The sequence below is a fragment of the Alosa sapidissima genome, chromosome 10, assembly GCF_018492685.1.
Source record: "Alosa sapidissima isolate fAloSap1 chromosome 10, fAloSap1.pri, whole genome shotgun sequence".
In the NCBI taxonomy this organism is placed as follows: Eukaryota; Metazoa; Chordata; class Actinopteri; order Clupeiformes; family Clupeidae; genus Alosa; species Alosa sapidissima.
In genome coordinates, this window is record NC_055966.1 from 3,199,237 (window position 1) to 3,225,393 (window position 26,157).

Here is a 26,157-nt window from a genome sequence, read left to right on the forward strand (position 1 = left end):
GGCAGTGTGCATAAGCACAATATCACCCTTGTCTAAGACTGCATTCTAAGTATTTAAGTAAATCTAAGTAATAAAGTATTTTTGTCATGTATTGAAGGTACCAGTCAAACAGGATTCCTAAATCCTTTACAAGAAGTTAAGCCTTTTTATTGCCCTCTGACACTATGTATTCAACAGAGGTGAAATATGGCCAGGCCTCCTGTGACAGCTGCCCTATATTGCTTAATTTTATTGATTTTTTTATAAATGCCTGTTGTAGTTGACAAAAAGTGTGTACATTACCTTATAACACACATAGAAAACAATCGTCCTCATTTAAAAAAAAAAAATTCCAGTGCAGATTTCTTTTGAACAATTAAAGCAAATGTTTGATACGTTATCTAAGACTACTATGTAGACACATGGTATAAGTTGTTGTGGGAAGTCATTAGTTGTCTTATATTTCACATAGTAATGACTAAATGAAATGGAGGATAATTGTGTCCTGACATTCCATTTCTCTATCGTATTTGTGTGTTTTGTCTATACATGACATGCAAGAAAAAATAATTGACAGACCTTTTGTGTAAACCAGTGGTCCACGTAAATGCATACTTTACGTGGCAAATAGCCCAGTCTGAGCCTCAGTGTCTCAAAATAAATTCAGACAATAAAGCAAACTGCAAGTTCTTGTAATTTGAATATATTTTAATATTATATTATACATGTACAACAGAAACCATCTTATAGTGATCATGAAAGAGGAACAAAACTCTTTTTTCCTGGTATGTCAGGTATGAGTCTGGGCTTCAGTGCGGTAAACCTCTCTGGTTTTTCCAGTTCTCTGTAATTTTCCATATCAACCCCTACTATCCCTGGTGTATCCAGTTATGTGTGATATTCTTTATTAACCTCTACTCTTCCCTGTCCTACATCAAATAAGCCTGCATTGTTGCTTATCGAGTCATACTCACTCAGTGTACTGAGAATCTCATGAGAAAGACAAGGTGAAGAAGATACAGCGGGGAAAATAAATATTGAACATGTCAACATTTTTTTCAGTAAGTATACTTCCAGTGAGGCTATTTGCATGAAATTTTTATTAACTTAGGTTAATAAAATGAAATTAGTATTAACTTAGGTAATCCACACATATAAAAAATCCAAACATTAATGTTCATAAGTAGAGTTATGAGTAAAAAAGTGGAATGCCACAGGAAAAAAGTATTGAACACGCCTACTGAAATTTCTTTGTAATACTTTGTAGAAAACCCTTTATTTATAATGAGAGCTTCAAGGCATTTCCTCTATGACGAAGCTAATCAGTTGCAGTATTCAGGTGTGATTTTGGCCCATTCTTTTAAACAGATAGTCTTTTAATATTGAAGATTCCAGGGGTCCCTCTTGTAAATCCTGATCTTTAGGTAACTTCCAAAACTGTTCAATTGGATTTAAGTCAGGGCCTGAATTTCCTTTCTCTGAAACCAATTGAGAGTTTCCTTTGCTGAATGCTTTGGATCATTGTCTTGCTGGAAGGTCTAGCCATGTCTCATCCTCATTGTTCTGGTGGATGGCAAGATTCTCCCAGAAAAAATGGCTCCATTCATCATTTCTTCAACTGTATGAAGTCTGCCAGTACCATGAGATGAAAAACAGCCCCACACCGTGATGCCTCCACCTCCAAACTTCACTGTTGGTATGGTATTTTTAGGGTGATGCACAGTGCCATTTCTCCTCCAAATATGGTGTGTAGTATGACATCCAAAGAGTTAAATTTTGCTTTCACCTGACCAGAATACATTCTCTTAGTATTTCATAGGCTTGTCCAAATGTTGTGTAGCAAACACTCAATGAGCTTCGACCTGTTTTTCTTCAGTAATAGAGTCATGCATAGAGGCCATGGCGGTGGAGTGCATTACCTATGATTTTCTCTGTAACAATTGAACCTGCTGCCTCCAAGTCTTTCTGGAGTGGTCCTTGGCTCTTAGGCTACACTTCTGACTATCCTTCTGACTTCCTGGTCAGAAATCTTGTGAGGAGATCCTGTGCATGGCCGATTGATGATGCAGTGATGTTCCTTTCACTTGCAGATAATGGCTCCAGTACTGCTTACTGGATGATTCTGAAGTTTTGAAATGCATCTGTAACCAGTTCCATTGATATGTTTTGCAACAATAATGTTGCAAAAGTCTTGGAAGAGCTCTTTGCTTTTACCCATCATGACATGTTTCTTGTGTGACAACTTGGTAACGAAAAACCTTTTAATAGCTCATCAATATGTACTAACCCAGCTTACATTAATTTGCACAGATAGGAGGGATAATTACTCTCTAACTATGTATAGATTCCAGCTTGTTCCTTGCCATTCCTTGCCTTTGTGTACTGTTTGTTCTTAGTGTGTTCAATACTTTTTCCCTGTGCCATTCCACTTTTTTACTCATAACTCTACTTAGGGACATTAATGTTTGGATTTTTTAATATGTCTGGATTACCTAAGTTAATACTAATGTCTGTAGAAAATGTTATGCGAATAGCCTCTCTGGAAGTAAACTTACTGAAAAAAATGTTGACGTGTTCAATACTTATTTTCTCCGCTGTATATTATAAAACTGGGAACTCTTATCCTAATTATGTGGCTTTTCTGTAATTTCTCAAATGTTGTCATTGTCAGGAAGTATCAGGACTGTAGTGTATTGTTACCGGTATTGCAAAACAGATATTCAAATATGCAATGGAATGATGGAATGATAACGCATGCTGGTGACATTGTTTTGAATAGCAGCATGACGGCTCTTTCTCCCACCAAACAGTGTAAAATACTACCCAGACTGGTCAGACAGGTTTGACCAAACAAGAGGGGTGGGAGGTGGACTCCTGCAGTGAGGAAGTGTAGTTAAGAGCCACAGATGAGAAGGAAAACAATGAGTGAAGAAACATAGATGTGTTTTTGCCTACATTAGCTGCATATTTGGAATAGTTTTAGGTTATCCTTACGATATTCCTCGGCTTGTACGGAATATGCTGTGGAACACTTTTGTTTGCTATCTTTACACTGGATACTAACAACCTTGTGCTGCCTTCTTCAAATCAAGACATTTCCACAAGTGAGTGCATACAGTTCCTATGCAAGCTTGTTTCCCCATATACTGGACAGTGAGTAAAAGTACAGTTCGAAGGTAAAAGGTCTCATCACCCAGTACAATTTATTGTGTAATTCTGGGAATATGTAAGAATGTCTGTGCTAATATTCCTGTTGATTAACTGTACAAGAATGTTGACAAGCGTCACAGTGCTGACTCAGCACTGTGTGTAAGATGTGTGTGTGTGTGTGTGTGTGTTTATATCCATGGCAAAAAAATGAAAACAGTAAAGAGAATGTCTGTAAACCCTTTGAAAGTTTGTGGATTGTTCTGAAATATGGCATTACTCTATGCACTAGAAACACAGTCAGGTATACAATGTCATTGTAACAAGCAGTTTTATGAATAGCCTATTATGAATACATTGTTTGCAATTGTGAAGTAGCTTGTTCAAAAAGGTTTGCTAAGAAATTAATAGATTCTCTATTCTCTAATCAAATATGTATTTACCAAAATACACATTAATTTACGGACTAATTAGGATCAGGAGAGCATGTCATCTCTGACAGAGCTATGAATTCTACATTGTGACAGGAAATGCTGTGACAGAATCTGAATATCTGGAGCTGAAGCAACAAAAAGCAGAAAGCAATTCAGAGGCAGAGGAAATTTTGCATTTGAAATGTCCAAATCAAAAACTGGAAGTTAAATCAACTGACATTTGGTAGAACCTGTGGCAGAGGGATCATGCAGCCAGGACCACTAACACTACCTACTTTAATGTCAGAGTATTGGGCCAAAATTTCTACAAACTTGGTTCGGACTGATCAACGTGTTTGTTTGTATTTCTGATAAATTGGCTTAGTTATCAGACATTTTTTAAAAACAAAGCTGTTATTGGATTAGTTTGTCAAATGTCAAATTTGCACAAATGACAAAGTACTTGTAATACTTGAAGCAGAATGTCCCTCATGGTAATAGTCAGCCACAGGAAAAGTGTCCTATTAAGTTGGTGTCCTATTAAAAGTGTCCTATTAAGTTGGGACAATTATCATTTTGTGAACTGGCAGATGATGATAATAAGATTGATAAATTATTTTGCAGAATGTCAAGACAAGACACCTGAAGGTTCTATTTACGAACTCCATCCATTCCAACATTTCTTCAATTCTCCTGTCCATTTGTTGATTCCATAATGAGTGAAGATGCCAATCATCACAGGAAAGAGGGAGGCAGAGGTTCCAAACCCAAAACCAAACACTCAAAGCCTCAGCAGGAGCAGAAGGCCAAGAGCACCCAGCCGCAAAACCGCAAGCCAGAGAGGAGACATCACACAGATAGGGGTCCCCAAAGGAGCCGTAGCAGTGACTCTGTACACTTGGGGAGAAGCAGAGGAAGACATAGGGAGAAAGAGAGGGACGATGGACAAGTGAGGAGAGAGCGTGGGAGAAGTGAGGAAGCACATAGGCGAGACAGTAGCCATGGCAATCAGCATAGGTCACCAGTGTCCCCTAATGATGACTTTCTAGGAGACACAGAATGTCCTGTATGTTTCTGTGCCTATGATAATGTATTCAAAACACCCAAGCTTCTTCCCTGTGGCCATACTTTCTGCCTGGAGTGCCTCGCTCGAATCAACGTGAGCTCTCCAGAGCTCAAGCAGCTCTCTTGTCCTGTGTGCCGTGAAGTCACACAGCTACCACATGGTCGTGATCTTCCACAGCTGGTTAACAACCAGGAAGTGTTCCAGAAGCTTCCACCTGAGATGCAGAGAGCACTGTCAGTGCGCTTCAAACGTAATAAGGGCAAGCTGGAGCTGAAAAGCAAATTAACACACCAGGATCCAACCACCACAACACTGAAGAAACAACAGACAGTGAGTAACAGCCGCTCTCTGGGCTTGGTGGAGTCAGGTGTCACAGGTCCAGTCACCAGCTTGGATGTGGGCCGCCCCCCTAACCCAATGCACAGTCACATGCGACGTGTCTTCCGTTCCAATCAGTGCTACTACGCAGCAGTGGGAGCCATCATAGCTGTCACCGTGGCACTAATGCTAGTGGGTGTGCTGGTCTTTGTGATCATCCCTCGAGTGTCCCACACTGGAGGGGTCCGGCCCCCTCCTGGAAGCAGTACACAACCCCCCCCTGGGCAACCAGCTCCAGATGGACCCCCTTGACAATCAGTGGTATTGATAAAAACTACAGTAATTGACAGACAGCATTGTATGTTGAACTTTTTCCGGAATAACGCAATGTTGAACAAAGCTTCAATTAATCTCAATCTGATGATCTGATGCCGATATCTACACGGTTCTACATTTAAATTTGTGTTTCTTATCATTTCCTTATAATACCATTATAGAGATATTTTTAAGAGATTTCTACATTTAATTAAAGATGAGCTATAAGCTTGTAATTTTTGGATGAAGTGCACTACTACTGCATATACAATGCTATTTGCCATCACCTATACAATCAAACAGTGATCAGTAATCCTTCATGATTTCTTGAGATTTTGTGTTATCAGTGTGGTAATTATTCTCTCATGCACTTACGTAAAAGGTGTTTTGACCTGATTTGGATATGGTAGCCTACTTCTTTATGTCCAATGAATGCATCAATTTGGACATGAGGGCCATTTTCAGAAAATGTGGGGGGAAAACACTTTCAGTAAAGATTCTTAAAAATCTGTAGTGTTTTCAACTATCATTTCACAATCTGTGCCATTTTCTTTATCAGTTCATCAATGTACAATGCTGAAAAAACAATGTTACATTGTACAATACCAACTGCAATGTAAGACACTCCATTCTCTGTATTGTCAGTAAGTAGAGCATCAAAATGAATTTGAAGACATGATTTTAAAGTAAAATAACTACAATGTGTTGTTTTAACGGCATGGAAGATCACAGGATCCATCAGAAATCAGGTGAAAAAGTATAGGGCAAAACATTAATTACAATGATTTTTTAAATAGATCACAATAGTCAAGTCAAGTCAAGTCAAGTTTATTTATATAGCGCATTTCATACACAGAGGTCATTCAATGTGCTTTATATAAACAAAACCAAACAATAATAACAAATAAAAGCATAGAAAGGCAATATAGTCAAAGAATAGTTAAAAGGTAAAGATCATAATAAAAAGAAAACATAAAACACAATGTAGAATAATTTAAAAATAAAGAATAATTAGTAAGCAAAAACAAATGCAAAAGTTGTAAAAAAAAGTAATAAAAGACAAGGTAGTATAATTATCAAGGCAGATTCAGAATTTGTAACTCGGCACAGTTAGCAGAAAGCATCTGAGAACAGTTTGGTCTTCAGTCTAGATTTAAAACTGGCTACAGTTGGAGCCTTTTTGATGTCATCCGAAAGTTGGTTCCACAGCTGAGCCGCATAGCAGCTAAAAGCTGCTTCACCATGTTTAGTTCTAACTGTAGGTTTTACTAGCAGGTTTTTCACCTGGGACCTGAGAGGACGAGAAGGTGTGTACTGCTGAAACATGTCTGACAGGTATTTAGGTCCTGCTCCATTTACTGATTTATAAACAAGCAATAGTGCTTTAAAGTAATTTCTGTGACTTACTGAAAGCCAGTGCAAGGACTTATAAATTGGAGTAGGTCAGTTCTTTTAGTTTTTGTTAGAATCCTAGCTGCTGCATTTTGTATCACCTGAAGCTGTTTAATAGTTCTTTTAGGAAGGCCTGTGAACAGTCCATTGCAGTAATCAACCCTGCTGGAGATAAATGCATGAATGAGTTTTTCTAAGTCATATTTTGACATCAGCCCTCTGACTTTGGCAATATTTTTGAGGTGGTAAAAACCTGATTTAGTTATCGCTTTCATGTGGCTGTTGAAATTTAGATCACTGTCAATTAATACACAAAGATTTTTAACTGTATCCTTTGCCTTCAACCCTTTTGTGTCAATAGAACTATTTACTACTGACATGCAATTTGGGCTACTTTTCTCGTGAGAGACTGCAAAACAGGCTACTTATTATGACCGCTGCTAGCGAAGCGGTCATATAGGAATTATCAAAGTTTTTTTTTTTTTTTTTTCCCCCCGTCATCTACTTCCTGAAATTTTGGTCAACGATACCCGGGGCACCGAAACACCGGGGCACATGACATTTGGTGGGTATGTAGCCCCACTAAACTTTTACGGAAAAATTTTGTTTGGTCCCCGGGGGCCACTCCCCCTCCGGGCTGGGGCCCCCAAAACCCAAAAAATGCAGTTTTTCCTAAATAACTACCTGAACCGTAGCACCAAGGATGAAGAAATTTTTATGGTATGTTGGTCTCAAGGGCCCACATCAACCTAGCCCATAATCACTCATTTGTGATTTGCACCCCCCCGGTAAAAAATGAAAATGCAATATCATCCTGCTTTAATTGCCCCTCTCTTCAGTAAAGACGTTCAGAACTGCACCAAATTTTATGTGTATGATTAACCTGACATTCTCTGGGGGTATGCCAAGTTTCATAGAATTTCATCCATGGGGGGGGGGGTCTAAAAAATTAAGTTATGTGTACATTTAGTGACTGTCCACTCATTAGCCTGTAGATGGTGGTGCACACATATACACACGCACACAGGCACGTATACCATCAGTATCGGCAATTAGAACGGCCGATACATAATTACAAATTCAGTAGGATTAAAGGAAAACCATATATTGATCATAATAATAATTTGGCTGCATTTCCAGTATTGGCGTCATGTAGTCGTTTGTCCACTAGATGGCGCATCGTTGCAGTGAGACGTAATTTTGTTGGAAGTTAATCTAAAGTGGGTTGGAAAGACACTACGCTTCCTACAAGGACAAGACTGTACAGTAGTTTACCGCAGAGAACGTCTAAGGGTAGGATGATTTCTGCATGACATGTAATTCCCATTTCCTCTTGAAGCCGAAATAAATCTGAGAATGTTTATCGGACATGCTTGTTTTTTACTGCAGGTAGGCTACGTTAATCCTATCAATAGCAGAACGTAGGTAAAATAATGTTACCGTTAGCATGGTTGAGTGATGGAGTAGAAAATATTGATGTATTTGTAGAAAACCATAAATGCGTTTATATGCTACCAAGCAAATCGATAACAGCACTAATTGTATCTTTCGACTGTCATCTAATTTGCTTATGACCATAACCGGCTGCTAACAGGAGCTAAGTGAGTTAGCCACAACACGTTCGCTACGTGATGTTTTTTTAATGGAAAATATAAAGGCTACCTGAAAGATAACCTGTCTATGATGCATCCTAAACACCGGGCTGGGACATTTCTGCTCAAAGTCTCAAAAAGCATCTGAGTCAACGTTCATTCCCAAACACCCATATAGGCTACTTCAATCCTCTATTTTCAAAGGTGATTCAAGTAAGGAAGAGAACGTTTACCAAAGTAAAGTAACTAAAACTACATAAATTCGTCAAAGTGAATAATTTGTGTCAACTCGCCGCAATGTAGATCTATAAACGCACCCGTGATGATCTACATCCAAGGGGGCAGGCGAATTCCCGGAAGTAGAAGCATCGATGTAGCGGTGGTTATCAACTCTCTGCTAACCCCATAGAACGGCCATTCATTTAGGATTTTTTTGAACTTCCATAACTTCATATACCATATATCATGTGCCGATATTTTAGCTTCTGTGTTATCTACATAAACAATAAAAGGCAAAACAAGACTCGACTACCTCGTACGTAACGTTAGGTTCCCGTAAGAAGAATGTTTAGCATGTCCGGTTGAAGGGAAGCTAACGCACTGAAGGGAGATAACCGCATTGTTTAGATAAGAAGCGTAGTCCAGCCAGCACGGAAACTAGTGAACAAAGCTATGTAGCCTACAATAGCATTGTAGCCTATTTTAAGGTAAAGCATAGAGGCAAGTTAACCTAATGAAAAACAGTAGTTTTACCGTTAAGTAGTCTAACGATAATCATTTCAGAGGTTTTCGATGGATTGACCGTAGGTCAGAAAAGTGGAAAGAAGATTAGCCTCAAGGCTATAACATTTTTGTTTTGTTTTACCAAGATGATCATGTGTGGTAGTTTCAACATTAACACGACTTGATATCACTTGTGAGGATTATATTAATAATAATACATAAATAAATGTTTAACTTTGATGACTTTGAAGGCGAAGGAAGTGTGAGAAGAATTTCTGTGTATCTATCATATGAGTTACAAGATTCAGTTCGATGGCTAACGTCACGAAGTTAAGTGCGAGTCTGCGCAGTACTGGGGGGACCAACTGAAAAATGACTCAGTAGTACCCTCCCATTGAGAACGACGGAGTCTGTTCGTCCATTTCTTTTACTGTCTACATCTCCATTTAAACCAGATGTTTTAGAGCGCACGTTGAGATGCATTCAGGGCAGGGCTGTACCTACACATATTTGTTGCACGTGCTACAAAAATCATTCTTTGCGATGGATGATTTAGTACCAACGTTACACCGGTCAGATACAGTTTTGCCTATGGCTATTCCGTGAGACTTTGTGCTTTGACTTTGTGCTTTGATTCCTGCTTGGTAGTTGTAGTCTATGCGATTAAAAAACACGTGTGTGTGAAGTATCCAAACAATGATAACGCTTTCATTATGGCTGCTTTAGCCACAGACCTTGAGCTACTGTACAGTGGGTTGGGTTCAATTTAGAAGTGTCCACTTCTAACAGCTACGTGAAATGTATTACTACTGAAATGCAAAACTATTAACTTTTCGCCAAGAGGTGACAGCTTGATACTGTAAGGTGTAAGCCATTGGTTCCAAAGGAGATTTTATTTGGGTCGCCAGCATAGCCTAGTGACAATTTGTGTTGTGTAATAGGCCTAGCATAGGGCCTACCTTATATAGCTTATAGTTTGTTAACAGTCACGGTTTTGTCATAACTCCCTCTGCATTTTTGCATTTAGAATAGCTCTGAAACCGGGGGGCGAACACGTCGCGGGGGGGCGCCAGTGCGTGGATATCTCAATCGCAAAATTAAACAATATTTCTATCGGGCGCCTACCATGGACTAGGCTGGGTGAAAATCAAAAGATTGCGTCAAAAGATTGAGCTTAACCATGGACCTCATAGTTGCAAAATGCAAGGGAACATGAATCAGCATATTATTTGCACAAACAATAACGGACAGTAGCTCTTCAACTTTGCCCGTTAAAATGTGTATGAACAGTCTCGCAACGCATTTCATGAAGGCCCTTTTGGACATGTCAGTTATTTGCACCACTGGGTAAAACGGCATTTTGTTTTAGACTACTGGTATTTAATTTGTGCATTGACAATAAAGCTGAATATCATTTGAACTAGATGACTAAACGTATGCATATGTAGAAGAAGAAACATTCACAAAAATCCATGACATGATCTCTCTTCTTGATAGCTGTTGAAAACTGCATGGAACTGACAAGGATTGTTTTGTTTAATAATAAATAAATAATAAATACATTATGCTGCTACCTTCTGCTTTTCCCAAATACAATGTAGCCTACAGGTGTACCTTTCATCAGTCCAGTTGCAATGGATGGACTGTGATGAACTGCCCTACTTGTGATTGTTTAGAGATTTTAAAGGTTTTATAACAATGCTACAAATTTTTTGGCCCAGAAACAAATCTATTCACCTTTGCAGCGCCAGTAGGCTACTTTGTGTGCGGAATGTGTGCAAACACACATTCCAAACAAGCATACACAAAAGTTTCAAGAGTGGGGGATGGAGTAGAAGATGGAGACAAATTCATTAATATGATTTATTTTCGCGGAATGGATGTACAGGACTGAGCGGCGGTCATATTTTGTACCGCTATGCGGTACATCTAGTTTCTTTTATGAAGTGAAAAATCATCTGACTTGTAATTTCCTCCATGTCCTTGCTCTTCTGACACAAGTGCAGGAAACACTAATGCCCATGGGCTGCACCACTCTGTCAGAATACACACAGGGAAATCAATTTGCATATTAAACATCTTTTAGGTTATGACACCAGTGGTCTTCATTTAGGTGTCCCACGAGGTGGATCAGCACCACCAACATTCTTGGCCCATTGCCTGACTCTGCTAACAAACCAAACAACCTCACAGCAAACAATGGTGAAATCCTAACCTCATTGGCAGAGGCTCTGTAACAGATCTGAGGCACTTGGTGGAGGTATACACCATGCTGAGTGCCATTCTAGTTTTTTTCTACTTTATTTCCCCTGGAGGATCATTCAAAAAGCAAAGTCAGGACATCTCCAAAGGAATACTGTGCAATCTACCTATCTACTATCCAATCCGTTTTATTCTATAGGTACATTGAGGAAAGTCAATTGTTCTAGTTTGCCAGGGACTTTATCTGAATCTAAATAATCATCGATCACTGTGTATTCAGGGAAAATTGACTGAGTAAGGATTCAAGGATTCATGGATTTTTACATAGAGCTGTTGTAAAAAATGTAGGGAAATTACATTTCACTTGTGTGTGCATAGGTGTCTATTTGTAAGGATAAAACGACAACAACGATCAAATGCGAAGTTATGCATCCCACAATCATAAGAAGACCAAAGATGCATATAGGGTAGGCTAGTGTAGGCTATTTGGTTATGTCTGACAGCTAACTGTGTATAATTTACCTGAGATGAGCCTTTGACCGTACTATGAAAGTATTATGTACTATTATGTACTGTAGTTTTTACGTTTTTGTAGCCTAAATATTTTTAAGGTAGGCCTATTTATTTGTAGTTAGCTTTTATAACATCCTAGATTTATTTTGATGGTATGCAGATGGTATACATTCTATATCATGCTGTGTTCTCATGCAACATCTTTCATTTTGAGTCATGTAATTCATATTGCAATCATTAAACACAAACGTGAAACGTGTTCAAGAAGCTGACTCTGCAAAAACAGGAAGTTCATGCACCCACCTCTCTACCTCTTTGCAGGTTGGGGAAAGTCCAGATGACAAGTCCATGACAAATGAATAATCATGGTTATCATTTCAGTTACTTTTCAACAAAAGGAAATCCCCTTTCCTCAAAAAACACAGTAGAAACCTGTCAAAGTTACATTGCCCTTTTTGATTTCAGACATGACACGAGTGTGAAAGTACAGAAATAGAGATGAGTTCAGTTATGTAACATTCACTTTCTAATTTTAACCGCCACAGTGCTAGTGGAGGTCATATAGGAGTTGTTTTTTTCAGACACAACAAGCAACACAACAATTTCCGGGACTCCAGACCACATGCAACTTGATTGGAATTGAATAAGCTTGTATGTTGGGTGTCTTTTGTATAAATCCAGATGAAGACACCATGTGTTGATTTAAAATCCAATGTTAATCCAATCAATTTACCTATAGAGTAGGGAAGAATCTTGAAGCTGGCTGACAAAGTATGTTTCTTTATTCTGGCTAACAGAGTTGGCTAAAAGTGAATGTTACAGCAGCACAAGAACTTTCACAATACACAGGGTTCAGCATAAAATGTCACAAAGGAGCCAAAGCAAAAAGCAGTAACCAACAGAACCAGAGCACTCATAGCCAGATATATAGCGAACTTAGAATACACATAAAACAAAAGGTTCTTCAGATCGGGGGGAGCAATCAGTGGCAGTCAAGTCCAAATATGGCCTTCCGGGGCATATCCCTATACGTTAGACCGGCACATCCGGGAACTTGACTCGTGACAAACGTTCCCGCCCCTTTCGGGGGGAAAACAAACAACCCCTCTCATTAACTCCAACGCAAATTAGGGTCAATAAACGTAATTCGTACAGAAATCGCAGGAATAAATAATAACAAAAAATACCACAAATCAATATGACCACTCAATACATAACCACTTTGCCGGTCATTGACCGTGAAAGATACCTACAAAAGCTTAATTCAATTAACCCTCTAGGCGCCACAGGCGACTATAGTCGACAAGATGCGGCACTGAGTAAAACGGCCGATTTAGTCAAATAGGGTGTCATATTTCGTTCGACTTCCACTCCACTAGATGGCAGACATGTCATACGTCATCCCCGAGTCGAAAAAAGGACACGCTTTAAACAAAACTTTCTAGCTACAGCTCATTGAATCAGTGCATGAAATACCGGAGCTAGTGTGCGTGTGAGCCACTTTGTCAGAGCGATATTGTCAACGTCAGCGAGTATTTGCATTAGATTATCGTCTAATGGCATCAAAAAAGTTTACCTGAAATGAAGTGTTGGGTCTTCTATTCGCGGACCCTGATTCTGAAGGGGAATATCTGCCTTCAGAAAATGACGGTGATTCGTTTAGTGAGGCTTCAGATGCGTCCCTGCCTTGCAATGATGCAGCTGGACAAAGTGAGAGTTTACTCCATAGTTTAGGTTACACCAAGCACAAACGTTGAATCGTTTGCCCAATGTCACTGGTGGGAATAATGTTTCACGGGTTCGGAGTGTTCATCGGGAAGTTAGCAGGGTGTTAGTGGTGTGGCGAACGAGGCTGGAGGTAGCCTAATATCCATAGCGCTAGCTTCTGTCTTCTGAACGTGTGCCTCTCCACAATCGCGGCGACAGTAACGTGGTGGAGCCTTTGTCTAATGCCACTGGGTATGTTAGACGAGGTCGAAGTGCTCATAGGACAGTTAGGGGGGAACGTAGTGGCAGTGTGGGGAGTCGCAATGAGAATGACAGTAGGCCTAGTCCGAGCTGCGCAAATTCTCTCCACTCGGCGCGCGCGAGGCAGATCTGGCCATGCTGCTCGCATGGTGGAGGTGGTGACACGCTCTCTCCCTCTCCCACACACACACACACACACACACACACACACACACATTAGGTCATGCATAGTCTATCACAAGATGATGGGAATGCCGGCCCTGTATGGATAGGGATAGGGAGTCATTATCTCTACAGCAAAAGGCCTGCTACATAAAAAAAAAGTAAAAATTAGTAATGATTTACACTGTTGATTTGCTATCTACTTCCCTGATCATTTAGGACATACAGTACACTATGTGTTCCTTTTTGTGTGTTCATGTCCTTGTGATGTGTGTGTCTTTGTCAGCTAAGAAAAAAAAAAAAAAAAAAAACATCAACAAAAAGAAAAAAAATACTAACATTGTCTCTTGTCTTGTCTCGTCATCTCACTCCTGATCTGTGCCTTGCCGTGGCAAATGAGCTTTTGAACTAAACAGGTCTTGTCTACTTGTGTTTGTGTGTCATCTGAATAATATATATGTGGCCCATACATGGAATCAGAGTGCCTACTGTATGTAGTAAATGGAAAATCTCTACAGCAAAAGGCCAGTCTACCGCTACATGCATTTGGTTTGTTTCTGCCATTTATTAGTAATGATTTACACAGTTTGTTCACTACTTACTATTTACCTGAGCATTCAGTATTGTGCAATATAGCATACAGAAGGTGAGGGACATTTTGGGGGGAAAGAAGTGGTGCATTTTATCATTCAAACATGCGACTTTTCATGAAAATTCTATAATCCAAGATGGCCGCCACCATATGACGTCATAATATGCAAATTAGATATAAACATTTAATCTCTACATAAACTTTGGGTCATCCTTAATATTTCTCTAATTTACAGAAAGTCTCTATCTCTTATCACTTTTAAGATATAGCCTTTTGAAATGAAGATGTCAAAATTGATCGTTTCGGAAAAAAACCTCTGGCGCCTAAAGGGTTAATATAAAAACACGTCTCTTCAGTATCCCAAGTAGCCTACGAAGTGGTGCAACAACCCCACTCAGTGACCAGAAGTGTCATACGGTCTTCTCTTCTTATGGCTTGTAGCCATAATTTTCTTCTGTCAGGATTTTTTTTGAGGACATGGTAGGCAAAAGAAACTCAGGGAGGGGTTCTTAGCTGTGTGGTTGGTACATGTCTACCGGTTCACTCTGGCTTGTTCTGAGGGAATGTTTTCCCCTCAAAAGGGGCATGGCGCAAACAACCTGCTCTGTGTGACGCGGGTCCGGTTGTAAGTATTGTCAGTGTCCAGCAGGAAGATCCATATATGGCCTTCCGAGCCGATACAAGTGTGTGTGTGTGTGGGTTTGGGGGACAATTAATGAAATACATCATTTGTCATTGTAGGTGGAAACATGTCTGCTTACAATAAACATTCTGTCTCAGCCATTCCTTTTGGCTAAACCAAAAGACTTCAGTCATTTGAGACAGATGTTCCGTATAAAGCTGGGTAGGCCAAATAAACTTTCCGCGGAATAACCAGAGAACTGTTGCACCCAAGATGACAAATGTTTTGTGGTATTGGTCTGAATGGGACCATATCAACCTAGCCCACCCACTCATTTGTGGTGTAGCACCCACCAGTAAAAAATGAAAATGCAAAAACATGGTGCATTAATCGCCACAATCTTCTGCTGAGATGTTCTGAATTGCACCAAATTTGATGTGTATGATCACCCAGACAGCATCTGGGCGCTTTGGTGAAATTCCATCTACGGGGGACCTATTAAAAATTTATAAGCACGCCCTTGGGTTTTGTCTTTTAACTATTCGACCTGTAGATAGTGATACTGAGCCACTGACAACCTCTCTCTCACACACAAATACTCTAAATACTATAAACTGGAACACACACATGCAGACACACACACACACACACGCACACACACACACACACACACACACACACAATCACTTGGACTGTTCCAGTCCCCCTGTAAGTTGGTTATTGGTTTAGCCTGACGTAGCCAGACTCAATTTTATTCAGACTTTGAGTCTGGTACTGCACTACTGGGACGTGATTATGGGAGGTATAATCAGCAGAAGTGGGCACAAATACATCAAAAACTATTTTGTTACAAACTACAAATACTGGCTCATAAAATGTAACAAAATAAAATACAAAATACTGATGTGAAAAATGTATTTAATTAAAATACAAGTAATTAGTAATTTGAAAATACAAAATATCCACACAATAATCATGGTATACCAACTCTTTAAAAAGAAACTACAAGGCATATTATTGAAAAGGTATCCCCAAGAGACAAGAAATACTATTTTCTGATTGGCTGGCAGAGGGGCTCCTATGAAGTAGATCTGGTAAAAAAAAATGTAAACAGCATCCCATATCGATGATTGAACTGACAAGAAGCAAACTTTGCAACAGTGGAATCAACTGTAACATACAGTGTTTCTTAACTAGTGGGTCGGAACCCAAAAGTATAAGTATAAGTATATATAGTCTTTTGATCCCGTGAGGGAAATTTGGTCTCTGCATTTATCCCAGTCCGTGAATTAGTGAAACACACAAAGCACACAGTGTACACACAGTGAGGTGAAGCACACACTAATCCCGGCGCAGTGAGCTGCCTGCATCAACAGCGGTGCTCGGGGAGCAGTGAGGGGTTAGGTGCCTTGCTCAAGGGCACTTCGGCCGTGTCTACTGATCGGGGTTCGAACCAGCCACCCTCCGGTTACAGGTCCGAAGTGCTAACCAGTAGGCCATGGCTGTGGGTCGCGGAACCGTTCTGGGTGGGTCGCACAGCTTGTGGTTAAAAATAAATAAAAAATCGGCAATTTAAAATGCTACCTTATCAGATCTAATGTTGGACCTTTATTTTGGTGGAGAAAACTCTTTCTGCATCAGGGAGGTCTTTGCATCCGTCTCCTCCATTACTTCTGTAGACCTCGGCGGATGTTATCCCTGACATAAATCCTCATGTCAAATCCATTAAGTGGTTTTAATACTGTCCTGTAGTGAGAATGAACATCAGCTATTATGTACTCAAGGTCATGGGGTCAAAGGTCATCATATGGGGTCCATGTGCTCATGTTCTCCCTTAGTATCTTATCTGTATCATTTTAGTCTTGACTTGACACACCTGACAATTCAAGCTCCTGAAGTTAGTTACTTTTTATTTATTTTTTTAACTTTCAATGTTCTAAGGGGATGATTAAACAGAAAAGACAGATATAATGCTTTTAACTTGTCTATAGGGTGACATCAAATTGGCCACGCAAAGAAATTGAGTTTACAACCCATGTTGACCATTTTGGCTCTCTCAGTTGACTTTTCTATTAATTTTTTCCAACTTCAGACATGTCCAGAGAGGATCGTAAAAGAGAAAAGTCGTATCTAACACTTACGTTGGTCACAAAATGGCAAACTACTGCAAGAAAAAGGAAAAATGGGTTTACATTTTACGCTGTCCTTCCAAAAGGGTAATGAAATTAGTATTTGTATGGACAAATCACTACTTAGGTCAACTTTAGAGCTGAATGAATTGCCCAAGGGATATCATTGGGCACCCACCCTATTCTTATCGAGTAACCCCTAGGCAACAAGAAACAACAAAGACAACAACAAAAAAAACTTTAACCAACAAAACAAGGTTCACCATGATTCTGGCATTTGGCTCCCGGACTTATTTGTGGAGGTTTCTTTATTTGGAAAGTTGAATCTTTTCCTCTGGAGTTAAACATGTGCTTGTTTTTTTTTTTTTTGAGGCTGTGTATTGGTGTTGTGATGTTGTCAAGAATGTGAAATGAATAATATCAGAGTGAATAAATCAGATGGAAAACGAGGGGGAAATAGCGTTTAAACTGTCCATTTAAATTGTAGCCTAATCGAATGCACTGTTGTGCGTTTTAAAACCAAAATAAGAAGGAATGTGAGGGGGCTGCTATTAAGTTTAAGAATAGCCTATGTTAACTGGGGCTGTGGCATTCTGGGGGAAAAACTCCAAGTTAAATTCATCTTAAATCACATTCACTAAAACATATTTTGTGTTGACAAAGAAACCTGAGTTGATTAAACTGTTTCTTTGCTATCTTTGCTATGCTATCTTTATTTCATGCAACTCATTAAAACTTCTCATACGATGTTCAATCAACATCAACAATTTGAAGGCAACCAGGTTACTCACTTATTCAAGTTAAAACAAGAAGTAATTTTTGACAGTGAATTTTAGAGTTCACATAGGGTAGGCGATGAAGTAGACCAGCCGTAATCATCAAAATGAAAACAAAAAATGGCTTCAAATATTTCACTTTATGTATAATGATTCTAGAATATATCAAAGATTTACTTGAATTCTGGAGAAAAAAAACTCTTCCACGATATTCTACTTTTTTGAGACTGTATACACTGTATATATACCGCTTGATAATATTGGGGGTAATTTCAGATGAATCCTATTTTCCCACGATATTTACCACTAATAATGGATTCCTCTGTCCCATAAAGACACACTCAAGCCTCAAGGCCTGGTGTTTTTCTATTGACTTTGGGAGCAATTTGATTACCTTCCTACACAGTGTGATGACTAAAAGATCTATGATCAGGACCTGATGAAGGTCTTTCTTTACCTGTTTTTCACCATGTAAGGAATGTGGGCAAGAGTTAATCCTGGTTAAAACAACAACTCTGACCTTAAAGCTTTTGTATTATGTACATGGACATATTTTGAAATAGTGCAATGTTCTTCAAATTTGTATATTCCTATTAAGTTTGTTGTCCTTCTATTAGTCCACTACGACAGTCATCATCCTTATCATTATCATCATCACATCACTCAACCACGCATGATATTTGATCAGATAATTCAAATACATCAGAATTTTTTATTTTTTATTTATTTCAACATCATAAATTTGTACATGAATATATATATATATATATATATATAAGATTCAATATAAAATATGTGGTCCTATTATATTATATTGCACTTAGGTTTATTACAGCACATTGTCATTTCTGCATTTCTGAGTTCAATTTTCATGGTATGTCCTTGCCATAAAACATGTGTTTTTAGTATATATCCATGCATATCTAAAATAATGAGGAGGCTTCACTAGCATTTTAACACAAAATGTTGTTGGAAAAGAATTCAAGAAAACAGAACAGATAATTTACTCAGTTAATTTGATATAGCAAGTAAAGCCCCCAGTATGTTTTATCAGCATCCTCCATGAAAGGTGATTTTGAAGTTATATTCAGTTTCACTTTGTCACCAAGTTTGAATTGATGTACACCAGTTATGGTTACACAGCTATGACCATTGCCACGGGGCTTCACAGCTTTACTGATTCCTCTCTGAGCTGTATAAGTTGTCCGATCTAAAAACAGATTGACTGTACCCTCTTCATCCGTGAAGGTGACCTGGCCATAGAACAGGTACAAGCCCGTCAACTTAATTGTCACCGAGTTATCCTCAAGCTTCAGTGATGTGTTCATTGAGTTAGAAGACTTCCATGTCAAATTATCACCTTCAAAGACAATAGAGAGAAATGTTTTGAGATCAGCTGTGAAAATGGTTGTGGAGTGTTACATTTGATGTGTCGACTTCAGTCTTCAAGTCCACATTGAATGAACATGTAAAACAGTAGATTTGTGCTACAAGATTACAGAGCAGTTAGATCCCCCCCAGAGAAAAATCCCCCCTGCTTCACTGACTATATCTTTCTATAACCTATACTTTCCTCCCACTGCTTAGTGGTAGGCATGCTTCATTGTACAATGCGAGTCTGAAATTTTCCAGGTGTCCAATGCAGTTTTTTTTTTTTTTTTTGCTCCCCTTACTGTTGCAGAGAATTTGTATTTTACACATTTTACTGTCGTAAATACCATTCTTGGCTTGCACCCTTCCCCCTGGACATGGTATTTTGATGTCACAAAACGTTGGCAAGCCCAATCATTCACAATATGATCTTGCATCTCATCTCTGCTGTAACAGATCGGTACTTTGATTTTCAAGCATGATTACATCAATCAAAGATCTCATGTGTGCTATCGAAGTTTATTTTTTACGTCGCTATATTGTAATGAGGGATCCATACCAGTTTCATGAGGTTTTTAGAAATATATATATTCTTATGTAACATACTGGTAAATTTTAAGATACCCAATGCTCACCCAATAATAAAATGTTAATATCCACCCTTATTGTCACCCATTAGACATTTGTAACAATTATGTTGCAACATGCTGCCTGAGCCACTAGGAACCTATTAAGAGATTTCTTGTAACTTTCATTTCATTTAAAGGTCAAAAATAAGAATGAATGCCTTTATGAGTTAGAAATAATCGGAATGCGTAACTAGGAGAGGAAAACACCTTTACAGGATTTCCCTAAAGCCCCCTGGACTTCCTTGTACAACCCTTTGGAACCATCTCTCTAATATAATTTAAAAAAATATTTATAAGGGCAGAACATTTGAATGTTCTTTTGAGGCAAAGATTCTAAGTAGAACCTTTACCACATCTGTTTGTATACTTGTCATCATATTTTGTGTGTTGCAGACTACCAAAGACCTTCTGTAAATAGCTGTCTGTTGAAAGACGACTGATGGGCTTGACATAGGATTAGTTGTAGTTTTACTGACAAACTCTTATCAGCAAGCATTACAGGTGAACATGAGGGTGACGTCTCTGCATTCCAACCACACGCAGGCGCACTAGGCATTTCTTATAACTCAGACTACTGACAATGACATGACATATTATGCAAATGTTCTACACTGTCTAAATGGCATTTGGATGAATCTTCTGTTTAAATTCAGTCTTTCCATTTCTATGGATCTATGTCATATCCCAATGTCATCTTAGAGCACACATAGCTAATAACGTAATGATTTGATAGTTTAGGTTTTTTTCATTGTTTACATAAACATGAACTGAATCATGACTAGATGTGTGATAATGCCATGCCCTGATATATTCAGTGACATGAAACTGGATAGAGAAGTGAAAGCACATACCCATGATCATATGGATGTAAGTGTATGTCATGTATGCTGAAGTCACAGGAGGATCTGGGAAAGAAAATAGATATTAGTTTTACTTTCTCTTTCAACATCAGCACATTTTGGTGTGATATACATGCACTTTTGGAAAGACTATTAGAGGTTAAAAACCTGTCTGTCTAGACTCCACAGTGAGCTAAATGATTTTCCAAAGAATTGTGTATGACCCTGACCTATTATAAATGAATTGATGGTGGTTCTGGCTTGATATTGTATACAACATACTTTTTGATGCAAATCTGTCGTTATTCATTATTTGCAAGAAATCAAATCAAACACACAAACATACCAAATGGGATTGGGTCTTCGATGATCCTGTCAGCAGTCTACGAGAAACAAATAAGACAGTCAGTAGTGCTACGATGTATTAATTTCCTCATTTACTAGAGAGCAATGCCCATGGCATCTTGCTGAACATTTTGCTTGACAGACTTTTCATCATTGGTTTGATTGGTTAGATTTACCCCAGCAATAAATAGCCTGTATTTTCAAATGTGATGTATGATATGAACTGTTCTTAAAGGTGCCATGTGTAATGTCCGCCAAAAATCAATTCATACTCCACATTCCATAAAAGATTGGGGCAGTATACCTCCAGAAAGTGAGTTGGTCTACCCTAGAGTAACAACCGAGACATGTGTATTGCAGTTTGGCTGGCGGTTATGTTGCCCGCATACTGCCTCCCATGGCGGAAACTGGTATTATGACACCTGTCGGGCTGTGGCTAGTAATTTAGCATGCTAATTCAGGTTGATATCTCTGCAGCACTATACCTTGTCATTTTTTTTAATGACATCATCGCCCTTATTTCTTCTCATTCTTTTGATGTGTGTAGCTCATTTCTTTGATATTTTTACCTCAATTCTTACACATGGCACCTTTAAACACAGATATTTCATGTTGTTCTTAAATATGAAAGATATTCAGAAATTCGAAGTGGTTTTGATTTGGCTATACACCGAATGTCAAGTGGAGAACATGAAATCAAATGAGTTCAATGCATGGAATGACATGAGTGTTTATATCCACTGTTATAGTATAGTATAGTAGTATAGTATATATACTTTTTTGATCCCGTGAGGGAAATTTGGTCTCTGCATTTAACCCAATCGGTGAATTAGTGAAACACAAACAGCACACAGTGAACACACAGTGAGGTGAAGCACACACTAATCCCGGCGCAGTGAGCTGCCTGCTACAACGGCGGCGCTCGGGGAGCAGTGAGGGGTTAAGTGCCTTGCTCAAGGGCACTTCAGCCGCGGCCCACTGGTCGGGGCTCGAACCGGCAACCCTCCGGTTCGAGTGCTAACCAGTGGGCCACGGCTGCCCTAATTATGGTTAGTTATGAATAATATGAGTGTTTAAATCCACGGTTTAGGTTTGTGATTAAATTATTTAATACAGTAAGTATGCTATTACTTGTGTGAGGACTGGAAGACTGGTGGAAACCTTCTGATTCATGTTAATGATGAAACCTGCCAGGATCACCATGGTAATAGTAAGGATTCCACACCAAATGACAAGAGCCAGAAATCTCCACGGGCTTTGATTTACCATCTTATGACAAACAAAAACAAATGCACATATTGTAGTAGTCATAAATCTGATTGGTCAAACATTTGATGAATATCCATCCTCTACTCCAGCTTCTGGTTTCAATTGTAAACCACATACCCAAAACATCTGGTGTATCTGACAATTTACTTCAATAAAAACACAAAACAGATTAAATTCTACCTAGCAAAATATCAGGTATCAGAGACCGAGAGAAAGCCTATAACATAATATATTATACTTGTTGTTTACATTACTCTTTTGAAGAGGCCTACATTATACCATTGTGAAGCTGCAAAAATAACTCTCTGAATCTCTCTCTATCAGCTTAAATGTGCTTTTATAGCTAACTAAATGTACTAAATGATCATAAAGAATACATAGTATTATTACAAATAAAATAAATAAAATAATTACAATTAAGAATATGTTAATTTGCCACAGGCACCTACCTTAATGTGTATTGTAGTGTAATGTGTGTGGAAGACAGCTTTGGCTTCTCTATAGAGAGATGCGAGAGTGTCATTTAGGGTTTTCCCCATTCATGTATGAAAGTGGTTCATTAGGACTGGACTTTCTGCACTGCTTCTCTCTCTTGTGGTCTCTCTCTCTCTTTCTGTGTGTGTGTATCTGTGTGTCTTAGCAGTCATTGGAAAGGAAAGTACTGGTAAAGGTGAAGTATGTGAGGGTATGAATTTAGAAACCACCGGTGACCTAATACCTGTGACCTAAAGTGACCATATGTCAATAGTCCCTTTAATATTTTGTCAGTTTGGTCTATTGTAAGTAAAACAGAATGTCAGATAACAGAGACAGAAATCACAATAATGTCATTATTCTAAGAGAGAGAGAGAGAGCGAGAAAGAGAAAGAGAGAGAGAAAGAGAAAGAAAGGGGTATGGTGCTCTCCCAAACTGTATTCAGTGCAGACACTGGTTCTTTCAAAACTTCCCCTTTCAAACATCTACTTAAAAAAAAAAACAGAATTGTTACTGTAGCCACTAAAGTAAACAACAATTTCACAATGCGTCTAGTTAGCAATCCATAACAATAAATCCAAACAACATTTCAGGCGAGGGTAGACTATACAGTCACTGATAAAAGTCTTGTCACCCCTTTAGAAATTTTGGTTTTTAAGTGAAATACATACACTTTTGAGTTTTTCTGAGAAAACAAACTAACCAGGACCATTTTAATAGCTGAACACAACTGAAACAAACAATTGGTTTCAATCACCAAAATGCTGCGGGAAGTGAATACTGTCAAACTGACACGGTCAAAAGTCTTGTCACCCTACACAAAAAGTGTATTTTGTACTGATAAAAGCACACTTTTCATTGTTAAAATCCAGTGCTAAGGTTATGGGTAGACGTCAGCTGTAGCATTCCTGAGAAATATCAGTCTAATGGACGATAGACTCAAGTTTACTCACTTTACCCATTATATCAGCTGATTATCAGTGCCAGATGAAGCAAAATAGGCCTAGAGCATTACCTGGCCATGGACATGCTTCACTTTAAACATGGTGCACCTTTCAGGGTATTTTTCATTCTTCATCCTCCAGACATAACCACTGGTCAGGAGGCCCAAAAAGTTCTAGTTTTGTTCCGTTGCTCCATAGAATTAACTGCCGAACCTATTGTCACTCATTTATATGATTTTGGTTCAGTATTCTGTTTTGTTCATGCTTATAGAACAGTTGTATGTTTGGATGAGGAAGAATGAAAAATACCCTGAAAGGTGCACCATGTTGCACCAAGTCTATTGTCCATTAGAAATTGACTGATATTGTTACGTCCCTGTGTGTGTTTATTTTTTGTGTCTGCTTGTTTCTCTCTGTGTCTTGTGTTTTGTTAATTTCAGACTGTCCAGCAGGGGGCTTAATTGCTGGGCCGGCACTATAAAAGGTGCTGGCTGACGTTAATCGGGAGGTCTCTTGGTTTTGGGGGCGTTCTTGGAATTTGGGTCGGCCACTACAACACCACGCTACACCGCTCTGCTCCGCTGCGCAAGTCATGCGCTCTGTTTCTTGGCTGTCGCTGTCGCTCCTGCCTGGTCCCCGAGTGAGAGTCAAGGAGAAGGCTGGGGATTACCTGGGCCTACTTTTGGAGGCCTTTCATTTGGGCAGCCTTATTTTTCGTTCGTCCGTATTTTTCTTAGGCTCATAATTTTTTGTAAATAAATATTGTTGAATTATACTTTCATTATTGGCCGTCTCCTATTATTTGTCTATGTCCCACAACACCCCTAGACAGTGGGACGTGACAATATTCTGACGTCTACCCATAACCTTAGCACTGGATTTTAACGATGAAAAGTGTGCTTTTATCGTGCAATACACTTTTTGTGAAGGGTGACAAGACTTTTGACCGTGTCAGTTTGACAGTATTCACTTCCCGCAGCATTTTGGTGATATTTTGTGTTGAATTTGGGGAAACCAATTGTTTGTTTTAGTTGTGTTGAGCTATTAAAATGGTCCTGGTTTGTTTGTTTTCTCAAAAAGTGTGTATTTTGCTTAGAAACCAACATTTCTAAAGGGGTTACAAGACTTTTACCAGTGGTTGTACATAGATGTGGAGGTTTTTCTGAAATGGACAACTGTAGGCCTACAGGTAACATATTTGAGCATATGAGAGGTAGCGGTACACGCCATTATAAGCCACTAAAACATTTAGTCACAATGCCAAGTGGAGTGGCCCATAAAAGTGGTATATTTTTCATTGTGTATACATTTGTTATGATGTATGTAAGATAGGCATGTATTGTGTAGTAAACTTTTCATGGCAGGTGCCCCTGTGACAATGAGGGAGTAATTTGATTGCAAGTTGATTGAAACCTAAGTATTTATCAGTTAAACATGTTCTGCCATAATTAATTAGACCAGTAGGCAACTACAATTTTAGAAGGGCATGGTTTTGCCTTATATTTCAGAAGAATGTTCAAGATTGGACAAAGATTTTGTGAAAAAAAAGGTCATGATGGTGGGTCCAGTTCTGTTATACAGATAGCCTATGCATAAAGTATGCCGTGCAAAACAGTACTAAAACATAGACGTACCCTAAACACTAAAGGAATAAATGGTAGAAGAAACTAGCAAGAACAATGCATAAAATGTAGACCTATTTGAACATGGTTGACTGGAACTCATCATTGTAAGGCATGGTGTTCTGCAGTGGTGTGGTTTTTAGAACCTACTGCTATGATATTAGCCTAAAATGTCAGTGGAACTAACCCAAGGGTGGCGTGGGGTGAAATGGAATTAACGACCCAGGTTTCTGTAACCACAGACCGGAATCGATACTTAGGTTCATCGTATTCATAGCTTTAGTTTCTTGCATCCTGCAACAGTGTAGCACAAGCCTGATGTTATTTTTGGATTGTGTACTCACAAACACAAGTCAAAAGAAGTCCCCTTACACCCATTTTATCCAAATTCCCTTTGGACAAAACTGTCAGCTAAGAAACACAAACATACTTTTAGAACAATGTCCTTTAGCTGTTCTGAATTCACTTCAATGCCTCCAGCTTAGGCTTGCTTAACTCTAGAGCAGGGGTGGGGAAACAAAACCGGGAAACGGACAGATATTCTCAAGGCTTTGAATGTTTCCGTGTGTGAACGGGTGTGTCTGTAGATCGGTGTGCATAGCATTAATTCCTGGCGCCTGTGGCCATGCATGCGCCCTTAAAATAGCATCTGAATTTGCGCCACTGACTTTAGGGGCCCTGGCTTCTATTTTGCACCCTGGTGCATGGCGTAAAACTCGTTTTCCACCAGGCGCAAAGTTTATTTTCTTATTTT

The 26,157-nt window shown here is 39.0% G+C and overlaps 2 protein-coding genes across 3 annotated transcripts; one reads left to right on the plus strand and one right to left on the minus strand.

Annotated features, from left to right (window-relative positions):
• The first annotated feature begins 2,832 nt into the window (after window positions 1-2,832).
• Window positions 2,833-5,747, plus strand: rnf183 (ring finger protein 183). Of its 2 annotated transcripts, XM_042107528.1 has the most exons (3): window positions 2,833-3,083; window positions 3,654-3,875; window positions 4,164-5,747. In XM_042107528.1, the coding sequence occupies exon 3, from the start codon at window positions 4,255-4,257 to the stop codon at window positions 5,233-5,235; it is 981 nt and encodes a 326-aa protein (XP_041963462.1). In that variant the 5' UTR covers window positions 2,833-3,083; window positions 3,654-3,875; window positions 4,164-4,254; the 3' UTR covers window positions 5,236-5,747. The 2 variants fall into 2 exon arrangements, with proteins under 2 accessions (XP_041963462.1, XP_041963461.1); XM_042107527.1 differs by lacking the exon at window positions 3,654-3,875 and having other exon boundaries at window positions 2,835-3,083.
• Window positions 5,748-18,684: 12,937 nt separating this feature from the next.
• LOC121720895 lies at window positions 18,685-22,933 on the minus strand. Its single transcript, XM_042107364.1, has 5 exons — window positions 22,812-22,933; window positions 22,225-22,362; window positions 21,095-21,131; window positions 20,761-20,814; window positions 18,685-19,269 (listed from the first exon to the last, which is right to left on the minus strand). The coding sequence occupies exons 1-5, from the start codon at window positions 22,899-22,901 to the stop codon at window positions 18,917-18,919; spliced, it is 672 nt and encodes a 223-aa protein (XP_041963298.1). The 5' UTR covers window positions 22,902-22,933; the 3' UTR covers window positions 18,685-18,916.
• Window positions 22,934-26,157: the final 3,224 nt, after the last annotated feature.

What these genes read in the sequence shown, in the direction of transcription:
- rnf183 (XM_042107528.1), top strand. Translation starts at nt 4,255, where the DNA reads ATGAGTGAAGATGCCAATCATCACAGGAAAGAGGGAGGCAGAGGTTCC.
- LOC121720895 (XM_042107364.1), bottom strand. Translation starts at nt 22,901, where the DNA reads ATGGGGAAAACCCTAAATGACACTCTCGCATCTCTCTATAGAGAAGCC. An exon ending in GTCTTCCAGTCCTCACACAA is followed by an intron (nt 21,132 to 22,224) that starts GTAATAGCATAC and finishes TGTTTCTCGTAG; the next exon opens with ACTGCTGACAGGATCATCGA. An exon ending in CGAAGACCCAATCCCATTTG is followed by an intron (nt 20,815 to 21,094) that starts GTATGTTTGTGT and finishes TTTCTTTCCCAG; the next exon opens with ATCCTCCTGTGACTTCAGCA.